Genomic DNA, 14,161 nt, shown 5'->3' with positions numbered 1-14,161 from the left:
ATTCATGCCACTCCCTAAACCTCTACCTCTCTCTCTCTCTCCTACTTTAAAAACACTCCACTTAACGCCTCTTTGACCAAGCATTTAATTTATGTCATAAATGTCTCCTTCTTTGGCTCGGTGCCAATATTTGTTTATTAATGCTCACTTGAAGTTTCTTGGGATGTTTTACTATGTTAAATGTGCTACATAAATGCAAGTTATTGCTGCATTCTGTTATGCCTCAAGGTGCTGTTAAACTTTTATATACGAATGTTCATTATGTAGGGTATAAAATTTCAAATTGTGTTACTGTCTGCTAAAAATCTCTTAAAGGCAAGCAAATTCCCTTACGGAGATGTTTCTCCCACCATTATTTTTGCCAATTTGCTCCATCTGTTCTTCAAATCAGTGTGTCTCTTTGCCGGACCATGGTCCCTTGGATGCTGATTCCCAATTGGTACCTTGCTCAAATGACCATTCTTCATGCTTGGCAGTTATTTGACTGTGAAAGGCATCACGGCCAGGCCCCGACAGACATTCACACCTCCAGCAGGAATCACAGGTTAGCTGTCAGGAGTGGGAACTGACAGTATCCCTCCCTAACCCAGAGCATCAAAGCCAATTGTAGCGCTGTGACCCACTGAGAGAACTCAGAGCTCACTTGGGGATCAAACTTGGGACTTCCCTGCTCTGTGTGGCTCAGTGCCACAGCAGATTACCGTGCTGAATCATTGGTGGGGAGGGGGGTGGTTGTGGTGGATGGTGAAGTTGTGAGCCAACCTTCAAGAGAAGGAAGGTTCACTCATTTGGCAAGTAAAGACATTTTCTTTTGCCTCCCCACTCACCCCGGCCAGTGCTGCTTCAATTTAACAGTTTGGAATTCCTGGCCGTGGCAAGCTGTGATGTAGCAGAGAGCCCTTTTTGTTTTTCTGTTTGCCCTTCCAAGGACAATATTGAGAGCTCCTCAGCAGGACCGTCGTCACGGTTCAGACTGCATTGTTGGAGCAATGCCACGGTTGCCTAGCAGTGCTTTGGCCACTGGCCCATACCTTACCCAACCCCAGGGGGAGGGTGTGAACTGAAAGTCCGTGGAATACTTAGAGTACAAAAAAGGGAAAGGCAGTCAAAACTCCAAGCGCCAACCAGAGTAATCCTTACAAGATTATATATAATACTATACAAGACAAAACTTGATAGCGTTAAGAAATGTAGTTTGTGAACTGGTTTGGATGGTGGGAGTTGGGGCCTGATAAAATTCCATTTCCCACCTGGTAAAGTTGTTCAAAGCATAAATTGTTTTTGGATCAGAAACAGGAAGACGACCAATTAAGTAACCAGAAACAAACAAGTCACTTGTTTCTAACCACCTCAATATTGAGATCATAAAACCGTGTCTGCTATCGTACCCAGACACACACACACACACACAATACACCATTACAAAGATCAAAGCTGAACACAACTTGTGGAAAAAAATTTCAAAGATTAATTTGGAGTGGAAGAGAACGGCACTTTCACACACTTGTGCTCTACAGGGTGTAGTGGTTGTGTGAATTGAAAGACAAACCTGAAGAGCTCAAAAGGTACCACAGCACACAGACCAACTGCTGTGAAATTGCAGCATGTGTTGGGTACAATCGTGTCGCAGACTAGTGACCCAGAGGTTGGAAGTTCAAATCGCACCGTGGCAAGCTCTGAAACTGAATTGAATAAACCTGATAATATGTGGGAAAGTGCCAGGGAAAGTGACCACGAAAGCTGCTGGGTCAATAACGTATGCCAGAAAGTGCGCGTTTGAACATTGATCTCGTACACGATTGAGCTCAGCTGTGAGGCCCTGCAGCTAAAAATACCACTGACACTGAGACATGAAATATGGTCACTTTGACACTGCACTGGAGGGTTGATGATACTCCATTGAACTGTATCCTCGCAAAGATTCAGCTGTTTCAGGAAAGGAGGCAGAGACAACAAAAAAGACTTGAATTTCTATAGCGCCTTTCACAATCTCAGGATGTCCTGAAGTGCTTCACAGCCAATGAAGCACTTTTGAGAAATAGTTACTGCTGTAATATAGGAAATGTGGCAACCAATTTGCACACAGCAAGCTCTCACAAACAGCAATCTGATAATGACCAGATAATCTATTTTTGTGATGTTGATTGAGGGATAAATGGTGACCAGGACACCGGGGACAACTTCTCTGCTCTTCTTCAAAACATTGAAAATAGGAGCAGGAGTAGGCCATTCGGCCCTTCGGGCCTGCTCAGCCATTCAGAAAGATCATGGCTGATCATCTAATTCAGTACCCTGTTCCCGCTTTCTCCCCATATCACTTGATCCCTTTGGCATTAAGGAATATATCTATCTCCTTCTTGGCTTGGCCTCCACTGCTTTCTGCGGTAGAGAATTCCACAGGTTCACCACCCTGAGTGAAGAAATTTCTCCTCATCTCGGTTCGAAATGGCATACCCCGTATCCTGAGACTGTGACCCCTAGTTCTGGACTCCCCAGCCATTGGGAACATCCTCCCTGCATCTAGCCTGTCCAGTCCTGTTAGAATTTTATAGGTTTCGATGAGATCTCCTCTCACTCTTCTAAACTCTGTGAATATAGGCCTAGTCGACCCAATCTCTCCTCATACATCAATCCTGCCATCCCAGGAAACAGCCTAGTAAATCTTCTTTGCACTCCCTCCATGGCAAGACTATCTTTCCTCAGATAAGGAGACCAAAACTGCACACACTACTCCAGATGTGGTCTCACCAAGGCCCTGTATACCTGCAGTAAGACATCTTTGTTCCTGTACTCAAATCCTCTTGCAACGAAGGCAAACATACCATTCGCCTTCCTAACTGCTTGCTTTCAGCGACTGGTGTACAAGGACACCCCGGTCTCGTTGTACCTCCTGCTTTCCCAATCTATCACCATTCAGATAATAATCTGCCTTTCTGCTTTTACAAGCAAAAGTGGATAACTTCACATTTATCCATGTTATACTGCACCTGCCATGCATTTGCCCACTCACCCAATTTGTCCAAATCACATTGGAGCCTCTTTGCATCCTCCTCACAGCTCACATTCCCCCGCAGCTTTGTGTCGTCTGCAAACTTGGAAACGTTACATTTAGTTCCTTCACCCAAGTCATTAATATATAATGCGAATAGCTGGGGCCCAAAAACTGATCCCTGCGGTACCCCACTAGTCACTGCCTGCCACCTGGAAAAAAGACCCGTTTATTCCTACTCTCTGTTTCCTGTCTGTCAACCAGTTCTCAATCCATGCCAGTATAGTACCCACAATCCCGTGTGCTTTAATTTTGCACACTAACCTCGTGTTTTTTTTCATGTTTGTGCTTGTGGCTGTTCAGTTTTCAGTCCATTAACACCTTATCTGTACTGATGCTTTGTCTTTCAGCACACCATTAACATTATTTGCCTTTGCTCCATGACCTTCTGGTCAGCTATTCTGTGACCTTGTCCTATCAACACCTTCTCTTTTGTTATCACTTGCCCCACACCCACTTTACTTGCTTAAAATCTTTTACATTTCTTATATCTGCCAGTTCTAAAGAAGGGTCACAGACCTGAAATGTTAACTCTGCTTCTCTCTGCACAGATGCTGCCAGACCTGCTGAGTATTTACAGCATTTCTTGTTTTTATTTCAGATTTCCAACATCTGCAGTATTTTACTTTTATTTTAGTGTTTAATTCACTGCCACTTCTCTTCCAGGAATGCCTACCTTGAAGATGTTCTGCTCTTCTCTTCGACAGGATTTTCATTTGTCTCTTTTACCTTGTTCACCTTCATTGCTTTCTATTTCCCTCCTGGTGTTTGATAAAGTGTCTACCAAAACTCGTTTTCACAGCCACATCTCCTTCCTCAGTGACAGTCTCCAACTGCAGTTTCACCCATCATGTTTTGAATCCACCCAGGATTACAGGTATTTCCGAGAAATAACAACGTTCCTCGGACTGCTGTTCTAGCCACATCCTGAGATCCACACTCAGTGCTATGCGCCACCACATGCACACACTGAACCTCTCTCTCCAGAAGCACTGTCTCACCTTGTCTCAAAGCTGTTCTACTCCGCAGTTTCATTTCATCTTTCGTCTTATCCGCGCATTAAAAAAAAATTTTTTTTTCTTCCTTTCAGGTATCAAGGAACGCAAGCTCCTGCAGCTGATGGGAACTAACGCCCCTCCAGATCCTTCTTCCCCTTCACTTCCCTCTGACTCCTTGCTGTGCATTCACTATACCCTCTGACCGCCCCCTCTCTGACGCTGAACGTTCTGTACTCAGCAAAGGACTTAGTTTCATCCCCTTACGCCCCCACTTCAATGAATTTCACACTCGGCATGATGTTGAGCTCTTCTTCCGTCGCCTCCAGGCTCATTTCTTTGACCAGCAGTCCTCCCCCCGATCAGCAGACCCATTCACCCGCCTCCAGCATTCTCCTTCTACTGGACCCCTCCCTCTGGCCTCTTACCCGCTCTTGATCTTTCCATTGAAAACTGTCAGCGAGACATTGGTCATCCCAATTTCTCTGCCCCCTTCACTCACTCTAACCTGTCCCCCTCTGAACTTGCCGCACTCCGTACTCTCAGGTCTAACCCCAACATTGTGATCAAACCTGCAGACAAGGGTGGTGCTGTGGTTGTCTGGCATACCGACCTCTACCTTGCAGAGGCTCAGCACCAACTTTCAGACACTTCTTCCTACCTCCCCCGGACCATGATCCCACCACCGAACATCAAGCTACTGTCCACAGGATTGTCACTAACCTCATCTCTTCTGAAGGTCTTCCTTCTCAGCTTCCAACCTCGTAGTCGCACAACCCCAGACAGCCCGCTTCTACCTCCTTCCCAAAATCCACAAACAGGACTGTCCTGGCAGACCCATTGTTTCAGCCTGCTCCTGCCGCACTGAACTTATTTCTTCCTATCTTGACTCTATCTTTTCTCCGCTGGTCCAGTCTCTTCCCACCTACATCCGTGACTCTTCTGACGCACTATGTCATTTTGACAATTTCCAGTTTCCTGGCCCCAACCACCTCCTCTTCACCATGGACGTCCAATCTTTCTACACCTCCATTCCCTACCAGGATGGTTTGTGGGCTCTCCACTTCTTCCCTGAGCAGAGGCCCAACCAGTCCCCATCCACCGCCACCCTCCTCCATCTGGCTGAACTTGTTCTCACATTGAACAACTTCTCCTTCAACTCCACTCACTTCCTTCAAGTAAAAGGTGTAGCTATGGGTACCCACACGGGTCCTAGTTATGCCCGTCTTTTTGTGGGATATGTTGAACAATTCTTGTTCCAGTCCTACTCAGGCCCCCTCCCCCTCTTTTTCTCGTATATTGATAACTGTATCGGTGCTGTTTCCTGCTCCCACCCTGAACTGGAAAACTTTATCAACTTTGCTTCCAATTTCCACCCTTCTCTCACCTTTACATGGTCCATCTCCGACACGTCGTTCCCTTCCTCGACTTCTCTGTCTCCATCTCTGGGGATAGGCTGTCTACTAATATTCATAAGCCCACTGACTCCCACAGCTACATCGACTACACTTCACACCCTGCCTCCTGTAAGGACTCCATCCCATTCTCCCAGTTTCTCCATCTCCGACACATCTGATCTGATGATGCTACCTTCCATGAGAGCACTTCTGATATGTCTTCCTTTTTCCTCAACCGAGGATTCCCCCCCCCACTGTGGTTGACAGGACCCTCAACTGTGTCCGTCCCATTTCCCGCACCTCTACCTTTACCCCTTCCCCTCCCTCCCAGAACCAAGACAGGGTTCCCCTTATCCTCACCTACCACCCTATCAGCCTCCATATCCAAAGAATCATCCTCCACCATTTCCGCCACCTCCAGCATGATGCCACTACCAAACGCATCTTCCCTTCCCCTGTCAGCATTCCGAAGCGATCGTTCCCTCCACGACACCCTGGTCCACTCCTCCATTACCCCCAACACCTCGTCCCTTGCCCACGGCACCGTCCCCTGAAATCGCAGGAGGTGTCATACCTGTCCATTTACCTCCTCTCCCCTTACTATCCTAGGCCCCAAACACTCCTTTCAGGCAAAGCAGTGATTTACTTGTACTTCTTTCAATGTAGTATACTGTATTCGCTGCTCACAATATGGTCTCCTCTACATTGGGGAGACCAAACGCACACTGGGTGACCACTTTGTGGAACACCTCCGCTCAGTCCGAAAGCATGACCCCGAGCGTCCGGTTGCTGGCCATTTCAACACACCCCCCTGCTCACATCTCTGTCCTGGGATTGCTGCAGTGTTCCAGTGAACATGAACGTAAGGTCGAGGAACAGCATCTCATTTACCAATTAGGCACACTACACCCTGCCGGACTGAACATTGAGTTCAATAATTTCAGAGCATGGCAGGGCCCCCTGTTTTACTTTTATTTTTAGTTATTTTTTCCTTTTTTTATTTTTTGTGTTTGTTTTATTTTAGTTTGTTCAGTTTGTTTTTATTTTGCCTACCCATTGTGTTTTTTTCATGTTTGATCTTGTGGCTGTTCAGTTTTCAGTCCATTAACACCCTATCTCTACTAATGCTTTGTCTTTCAGCACACCATTAAGATATTGTTTGCCTTTGCTCCAAGACCTTCTGGTCAGCTATTTTGTGACCTTGTCCTATCAACACCTTCTCTTTTGTTACCTCTTGCCCCACACCCACTTTACTTGCTTAAAATCTTTTACATTTCTTATATCTGCCAGTTCTGAAGGGTCACTGACCTGAAACGTTAACTCTGCTTCTCTCTCCACAGATGCCGCCAGACTTGCTGAGTATTTCCAGTGTTTCTTGTTTTTATAACCCTCTTATGTGCGACCTTATCAAAAGCTTTCTGAAAATACAAATACATCCACTGGTTCTCCCTTATCTATTCTACTGGTTGCATCCTCAAAAAAAACTCCAGCAGATTTGTTAAGCATTATTTCCCTTTCGTAAACCCATGCTGACTTTGTCCAATCCCGTTTATGCTTTCCAGGTGTTCTGCTATCACATCCTTTATAATAGACTCTAGCATTTTCTCCACTACTGATGTAAGGCTAATTGGTCTGTAATTCCTTGTTTTTCTCTCCCTCCTTTTTTAAATAGTGGGGTTACATTTGCCACCCTCCAATCTGTAGGAACTGCTCCAGAGTCTCTAGAAATTTGGAAGATGACCACCAATGCATCCACTATTTCCAGGGCCTCTTCCTTTAGTACTCTGGGATGTAGATTATCAGGCCCTGGGAATTTGTCAATCTTTAACCCCATTAATTTCACTAGCTTTTTTTTTTTTACTAATCCTGATTTCCTTCCGTTCCTCCCTCTGATTAGACCCTTGGTTCCCTAACATTTCTGGGAGGTTATTCGTGTCCTTGTTTGTGAAGACAGAACCAAAGTATGTGTTCAATTGTTCTGCCATTTCTTTGCTCCCCATGTGCCATGGGATCTTTTATGTCCACCTAAGAGGGAAGACGGGGACCTTGGTTTAGCGTCTCATCAAAAAGACAGCACTTTCCCCACAACAATCTGATTCAGAAGCAAAAGCGCTACCCACTGAGCCATAGCTGACATTGAGAAAATTGGCAAGGGACGATAGCAAAGAAATAAAAAAAACCAGTAGAAGTACCATCAGTAGCAAAAAACACTGAGTTACTTCACAGGTCCCACTGCCTTTGTATTGATGCTCTGTAGCCTTAGTGTAACAAACTTAATGGCAGCTTTCAAAAACTTAATACGCAAAGTGCTTATTTCACTAAATTACTGTACTCGTCATGGCATCGCTAGGACTCACTTGGTGTTCGCTCACAACACTAAATAGTTGGATAGGATATTTTTGTTTTGTACGGTGTGATTCTTTTAAACAAAGATGAGACAGAGAATTTGAAGGAAACGAGCTTCACACATTATTTCCAAATCTGATAGCGAATCACAGATCCCAGTTTGCTTAGTGAAGTGCTAACTACCGTTATAATCACAGGGCAATTCTTGAATAACTTCAGTTTCCCCTATAACGTCACCAATTGGAACACACACCAACAAGGAAAATTTAATTACTGAAACCGACGAGGATAATGAAGAGTTAATAAACTAGCTGCAGTGGCAGTTAAGTGCACAGCAAGCAAATGTCACTAAACCAGGGCAAATACTTGGATTCGTTGGAGCCAATTATTCCCATAGGATATTAGTTAAGGCAAGGTTGCAGCACATTACATGCAAGGTCTGTAGTTTTCAGTCTTGAAATGCAATTCCCCAAAGATGGGTGAGAATCCCGTGCAATAAAAACAGAATTTCATTTTCAGTCATGCACATCAGGGGCCATGCCTTTAAAGTACACAGAAGTACAAATAGGCTGGATATAAGGCAGTTTATCTTTTCACAGAGAACAGCGAGCCTCGATGTGGTGGGTGCTGACTCTCTGCAAGTCATCAAGAGGGAGCTGGACCAGTTCTTGACAGGGACAGATGTATCGTCATATAGAAGGTAAGTTCCTGTTTCTCATCTACATGCTGCCCCTCGACGACATCATTCAAAAGCACAATGTTAGTTTTCACATGTGCATTGATGACACTCAGCTCTACTTCACCACCATTTCTCTCAACTCCTCCACTCTTGATAAATTATCAAACTGCTTGTCCGACATACGTTACTGGATGAGCAGAAATTTCCTCCAATTGAATATTGGGAAGACTGAAGCCATTGTTTTCTGTCACCGCTCCAAACTCCATTCTCTAGATACTGACTGCATCTCACTCCCTGGCAACAGTCTGAGATTAAACCAGTCTGTTCACAATCTTGGTGTCACATTTGACCCCGAGATGAGCCTCCAACCTCATATTTGTGCCATCACTAAGACTTCCTATTTCTACCTCTGTAACATTGCCTGACTTCGCCCCCGTCTCAGCTCATCTGCTGCTGAAACCCTCATTCATGCCTTCATTACCTCCAGACTTGACTATTCCAATGTACTCTGGCTGATCTCCCACATTCTACCCTCTGTAAACTTGAGGTCATTCAAAACTCTGCTGCCCGTGTCTTAACTCGCACCAAGTCCCATTCACCTATCACCCATGTGCTCGCTGATCTACATTGACTCCTGGTCAAGCAACGTCTTGATTTTAAAATTCACATCCTTGTTTTCAAATCCCTCCATGGCCTCACTCCTCCCTGACTCTGTAATCTCCTCCAGCCCCACAACCCTCCGAGATATCTGTGCTCCTCTAATTCTGGCCTTTTGAGCATCTGTGATTTTAATCGTTCCACCATTGGTGGCCGCGCCTTCAGTTGCCTAGGCCCTAAACTCTGGAATACCCTCCCTCATTTAATGCACTCCTTAAAACCTACCTCTTTGACCAAGCTTTTGGTCATTTAAAAAAAAAAAATTCTTTCATGGGATGTGGGTGTTGCTGGCAAGACCAACATTTGATGCTCATCTCTAATTGTCCTTGACAACTGAGTGGCTTACTAGAACATTTCAGAAAGCAGTTAAGAGTCAACCACATTGCTATGGGTCTGGAGTCAGATGTAGCCCAGACCAGATAAGGATGGCAGATTTCTTTCCCTAAAGGACATTAGTGAACCAGATGGTTTTTTTTTTTTACAACTATGGCACTATTACTAGGACTAGCTTTCAATTCCAGAATTTTATTAATTGAATTTAAATTCCACCAGCTGCCATGGTGGGATTTGAACCGTGTCCCCGGGACACTGGCCTGGGCCTCTGGATTACTAATCCACTAACATTACCACTCCATCACTGTCTCCTTATGTAGCTCAATGTCATACTTTGTTTTATAAAGCTCCTGTTGAAGCGCCTTGGGATGTTTGATTACTTTAAAGGCGCTACATAAATATAAGTTGTTGCTGATGTTGTTATAAGAAACACTTAGTCCATGATCTCCTGTACTGGTTTCAATCACATGAGAGGAATTTTCCAGAGTTTGTTTCCCATCATTTGACCTAGATTTTTCACCTCTCCCAGGAGATCACATGGCTACAGGGAATGGGGAGCAGAAGTAGGAAGTGTCCAATCACAGTGCTTGAGCCATCACGAGCATGACGCAGGCATGATAGACCAGCTAGTCTTTTCCTGCTCGTCATTTTTGTATGTATTTATGTCGTCTCCACACCCCACACCAGTAAAGGTACGACAAGTGCAATTTTCCATCCCACTGGCTTGCTATGAGCTGCTAGTAAGGATGTCACACATTGAATTCTCTTATAGAACAAGTAGTGAAAGCAAAAGAAATCCAATACTCACATGGTGTTGACTGACTGGGCAATGTGATGTGTTTATCCTTTACCCCATTGAAGAGCAGCTCAGCACCACCTCTACAATGGATCAATTACAGAGAACAAAGTTGAGTTATTTAAATTTTTGCAAATTAAATGAAAAGAGCAGAGTTCTTGTACTCCTGATGATGAGGAATTGTCAGCACTGGAGAACAGAACAGCTTTCTACTCTGAGCACCCAGCGTCAAGCAATCCCAAATCCGGAAGAAGATAGATTCAATAATGTGTTATACTCCCTCTATTCTAACCCAATAATACAACTTAACCAAAGCCTCAGCACAGCATGCCTGACTGCACCAGTGCTGAGTCTGTTTTCACACTGGCACCAAAAGTTGGACGCCTATATAGGAACAGGAGGAGCCCATTCAACCCATCAAGCTGTTTCACCTCATAGTTGAATTCTTCCCAAATTGCCATTGGTTTAATTCTCTGCTTCACTGTACAAACCACAAATTGTGCACATAAGCAATGACTAATGTGCAGATGAACAATAGAGACAAAATTCAATTAGGCTCAGGATCCCTAAAGTACTGGAGTGGGGTAAACAGCCAGGATTGCCATATCTAATTGCTATTCAGTAATCTCAACTGCTGTCTTAAAAAGAGCGCTCAAATCTACGTGAGGCTAAATTCAGGTTCAGCTATAATACCTCACTGTTAGATTGACAGCAATCAGTCTAATCTCATTTGTGATCAGGCACTGTCCTGGAGGTTTGCCATTGTCCAGAGAACTGCACCTTCCTATGAATCACCATCATCATCATCATCATCATGAGAGAAAACAGAGTGTCTTGGGACTGACTGAAGGAAGTGCGAGGATCAACTATTGGGATCAGTGACACAGACTAGACACTGTAATCGAGCGATGGAGAACTTGATGCTTATCTTGTACTATGAAGCCCACAACCAACTCCAATTGCAATCTCAACCCAACTATGACAACTCACATTTAGATAGCGCCATTAACATAATAAAACATCCCAAGGCACCTCACAGGAGTATTATAAAGCAAAATTAGACACCAAGCCACATGAGGCAATATTAGGTCAGATGGCCAAAAGTTTGGTCGAAAGGGTAGGTTTTAAGTGTGTCTTAAAGGAGGAAAGCGAGGCAGGAATGTCTAGGGAGGGAATTCCAGAGCTTAGATCCTAGACAACTGAAGGCACGGCCGCCAATGAAATTTCATGAATTTACAAAGTAAACTCTAATATTTAGCGATAGAAAAGACGGTGACAGGCCCTGAAACCAGCCTTGGCTGCAAAGTAGAGACAGCGATAAATTAAACTTAAACCGCCAGTAACCGGCCCGACTGCATCACCGAACATAAACCCTCAGCCGATGCAACACTCCGAGCAATAAACTGCGCGATTCAAGTAATCAAAAATCTCCAGCTTCCCATTTGAAAACACACACCTGAACTCCAGATGCAGACCGATGGGCGCCGCCATGTTGCTGCGGTAAACCCGGAAATAGTTGCGCTGCAGCCCGGAAGTGATGTCTTTTTGAGGCAACTTGAATAGAAATCCATCCAGCTAGGGGCCTGAGTCGTGGGGATACGTAGGGAAGGAGCTCAATCGCAATGTAGTCAGCAAACTAATAGTGTGTGGCACTAAAGTGGCAATGTTTGTTTCATTTTTGATCTGTTACAAAAAGAAACCAAAGGCATTACTTTGAAAGTACAAAGGTGCCAAGTTGTAGAAATGAGTTTGTTTGACTTGCATTTATATAGCATCTTTCACAACCACCGAAGGTCTCAAATTGCTTTACAGCCAATAAAATACTTTTGTTTTAAGCGTAGCTACTGTTGTAATGCAGGAAATGTGACAGCCAGTTTGTACACAGCAAACTCCCAGAAACAGCAATGTGATAATCACCAGATAATCTGTTTTTCTGATGTTGATTGCGGGATAAATATTGACCAGGACACCGGGGATAATTCCTCTGCTCTTCTTCAAAATAGTGCCATTGGATCTTTTACATCCACCCAAGCAGGCAGATGCCACCTCAGTTTAACGTCTCATCCAAAAGACGGCACCTCCAACAGTGCAGTGCTCCCTCAGCACTGCATTGGAATGTCAGCTTTGATTTTTTTAAAATTTTATTTATTTATTTAGAGATACAGCACTGAAACAGGCCCTTCGGCCCACCGAGTCTGTGCCGACCATCAACCACCCAGTTATACTAATCCTATACTAATTCCATATTCCTACCACATCCCCACATTTCCCTGCCACCTACCTATACTAGGGGCAATTTATAATGGCCAATTTACCTATCAACCTGCAAGTCTTTGGCATGTGGGAGGAAACCCACGCAGACACAGGGAGAACTTGCAAACTCCACACATGCAGTACCCAGAATTGAACCCGGGTCCCTGGAGCTGTGAGGCTGCGGTGCTAATCACTGCACCACTGTGCCACCCCATTTATACTAATGCTACACTATTCCCATATTCCTACCACATCCCCACCTGTCCCTATATTCCCCTACCACTTACCTATTTTCTTTTTTTTGGGCCTCCTTATCTTGAGAGACAATGGATACGCGCCTGGAGGTGGTCAGTGGTTTGTGAAGCAGCGCCTGGAGTGGCTATAAAGGCCAATTCTGGAGTGACAGGCTCTTCCACAGGTGCTGCAGAGAAATTTGTTTGTCGGGGCTGTTGCACAGTTGGCTCTCCCCTTGCGCCTCTGTCTTTTTTCCTGCCAACTACTAAGTCTCTTCGACTCGCCACAATTTAGCCCTGTCACTTACCTATACTAGGAGCAATTTATAACAGCCAATTTACCTATCAACCTGCAAGTCTTTGGTTGTGGGAGGAAACCGGAGCACCCGGCGAAAACCCATGGAGACACAGGGAGAACTTGCAAACTCCACACAGGCAGAACCCAGAATTGAACCCGGGTCGCTGGAGCTGTGAGGCTGAGGTGCTAACCACTGCGCCACTGTGCCGCCCATTGTTCATGTGCTTCTCATGAAGGAATCCTTTTACACATATATTTTCGATAAATTATCTGCAAAAAGATGATCAGACATGAAATTTGACTCAATTTCTGCCCTTGATGCTGTGACATATGCTAGAGGACCATGTATCACCAAAGTGAGGCTAGATACTAAATATTGACAGGATATTTATTCTGTTGGAGAGCGCAGGGGGCCAGGGAGGGGACCACTATAAATTAGCTTGTTCCAGTCCTCACCCTCAGATACTTTATAGCAGGAGTCAGAGAACAGTAGTTAGGAATGGAAACCATCACAGATTTTTCAGTTTCTTTGTGTAGGGACACTAAAGCCAGTTGTATTGCCCCCTTATACCTTACTGATCCATATGGGGTTGTATCTTGTCATGTGGTGCATTGTCTTTTTATTGGTTCACTCAAGACCTAGCTAAATGACAAGTTGAATTTTCACAGAAACACTCCAAGGGATTGAACAAATGAAGGTCTTTACTGCAGGATATTGGCCTGGTTGAAGAGAGTACAACAACTTGCATTTATATAGTGCCTTTAATAAAACATCCCAAGTCGCTTCACATGAGTGTTATGAAGCAAAGTTTGACACCGAGTCACATAAGGCGATATTTGGGCAGATGAAGAAGGTAGTTTTAAAGGAGCATCTCAAGACAGGAGGAGAGGTTTAACTAGGGAATTCCAGAGCATAGGGCCTTGGCAGCTGAAGGCATGGCCACCAATGGTGGCCCAATTAAAATTGGGAATGCCCAAGAAACCAGAATTAGAGGAATGCAGAGATCTCGGAGTTTTGCAGAGCTGAAGAAGAAGGCAGAAATAGGGATGGGTGAGATCCTGGGGGGATTTGAAAACAAGGATGACAATTTTAGAATTGAGGCATTGCCAGAACCGGAGCCAGTG

At 44.6% G+C, this 14,161-nt stretch overlaps 1 protein-coding gene across 2 annotated transcripts in view; it reads right to left on the bottom strand.

Annotated features, from left to right (window-relative positions):
* urm1 (ubiquitin related modifier 1) overlaps positions 1-11,789 on the bottom strand; it is a 53,654-nt gene extending 41,865 nt beyond the window's left edge. For both annotated transcript variants that reach the window (XM_068011850.1, XM_068011851.1), the window contains exons 1-2: positions 11,709-11,789; positions 10,265-10,335 (exon numbers count right to left, since the gene is read on the bottom strand). In XM_068011850.1, coding sequence (XP_067867951.1) covers positions 10,265-10,335; positions 11,709-11,743 — 106 coding nt within the window. In that variant the 5' untranslated portion in view covers positions 11,744-11,789. The remainder of the gene's footprint in view (positions 1-10,264; positions 10,336-11,708) is intronic.
* Positions 11,790-14,161: the final 2,372 nt, after the last annotated feature.

Source organism: Heterodontus francisci, chromosome 32, assembly GCF_036365525.1.
Source record: "Heterodontus francisci isolate sHetFra1 chromosome 32, sHetFra1.hap1, whole genome shotgun sequence".
Lineage (NCBI taxonomy): Eukaryota > Metazoa > Chordata > Chondrichthyes > Heterodontiformes > Heterodontidae > Heterodontus > Heterodontus francisci.
Note: the sequence above shows the minus strand (reverse complement) of the source record. Positions and strands in the feature narration are given on the sequence as shown.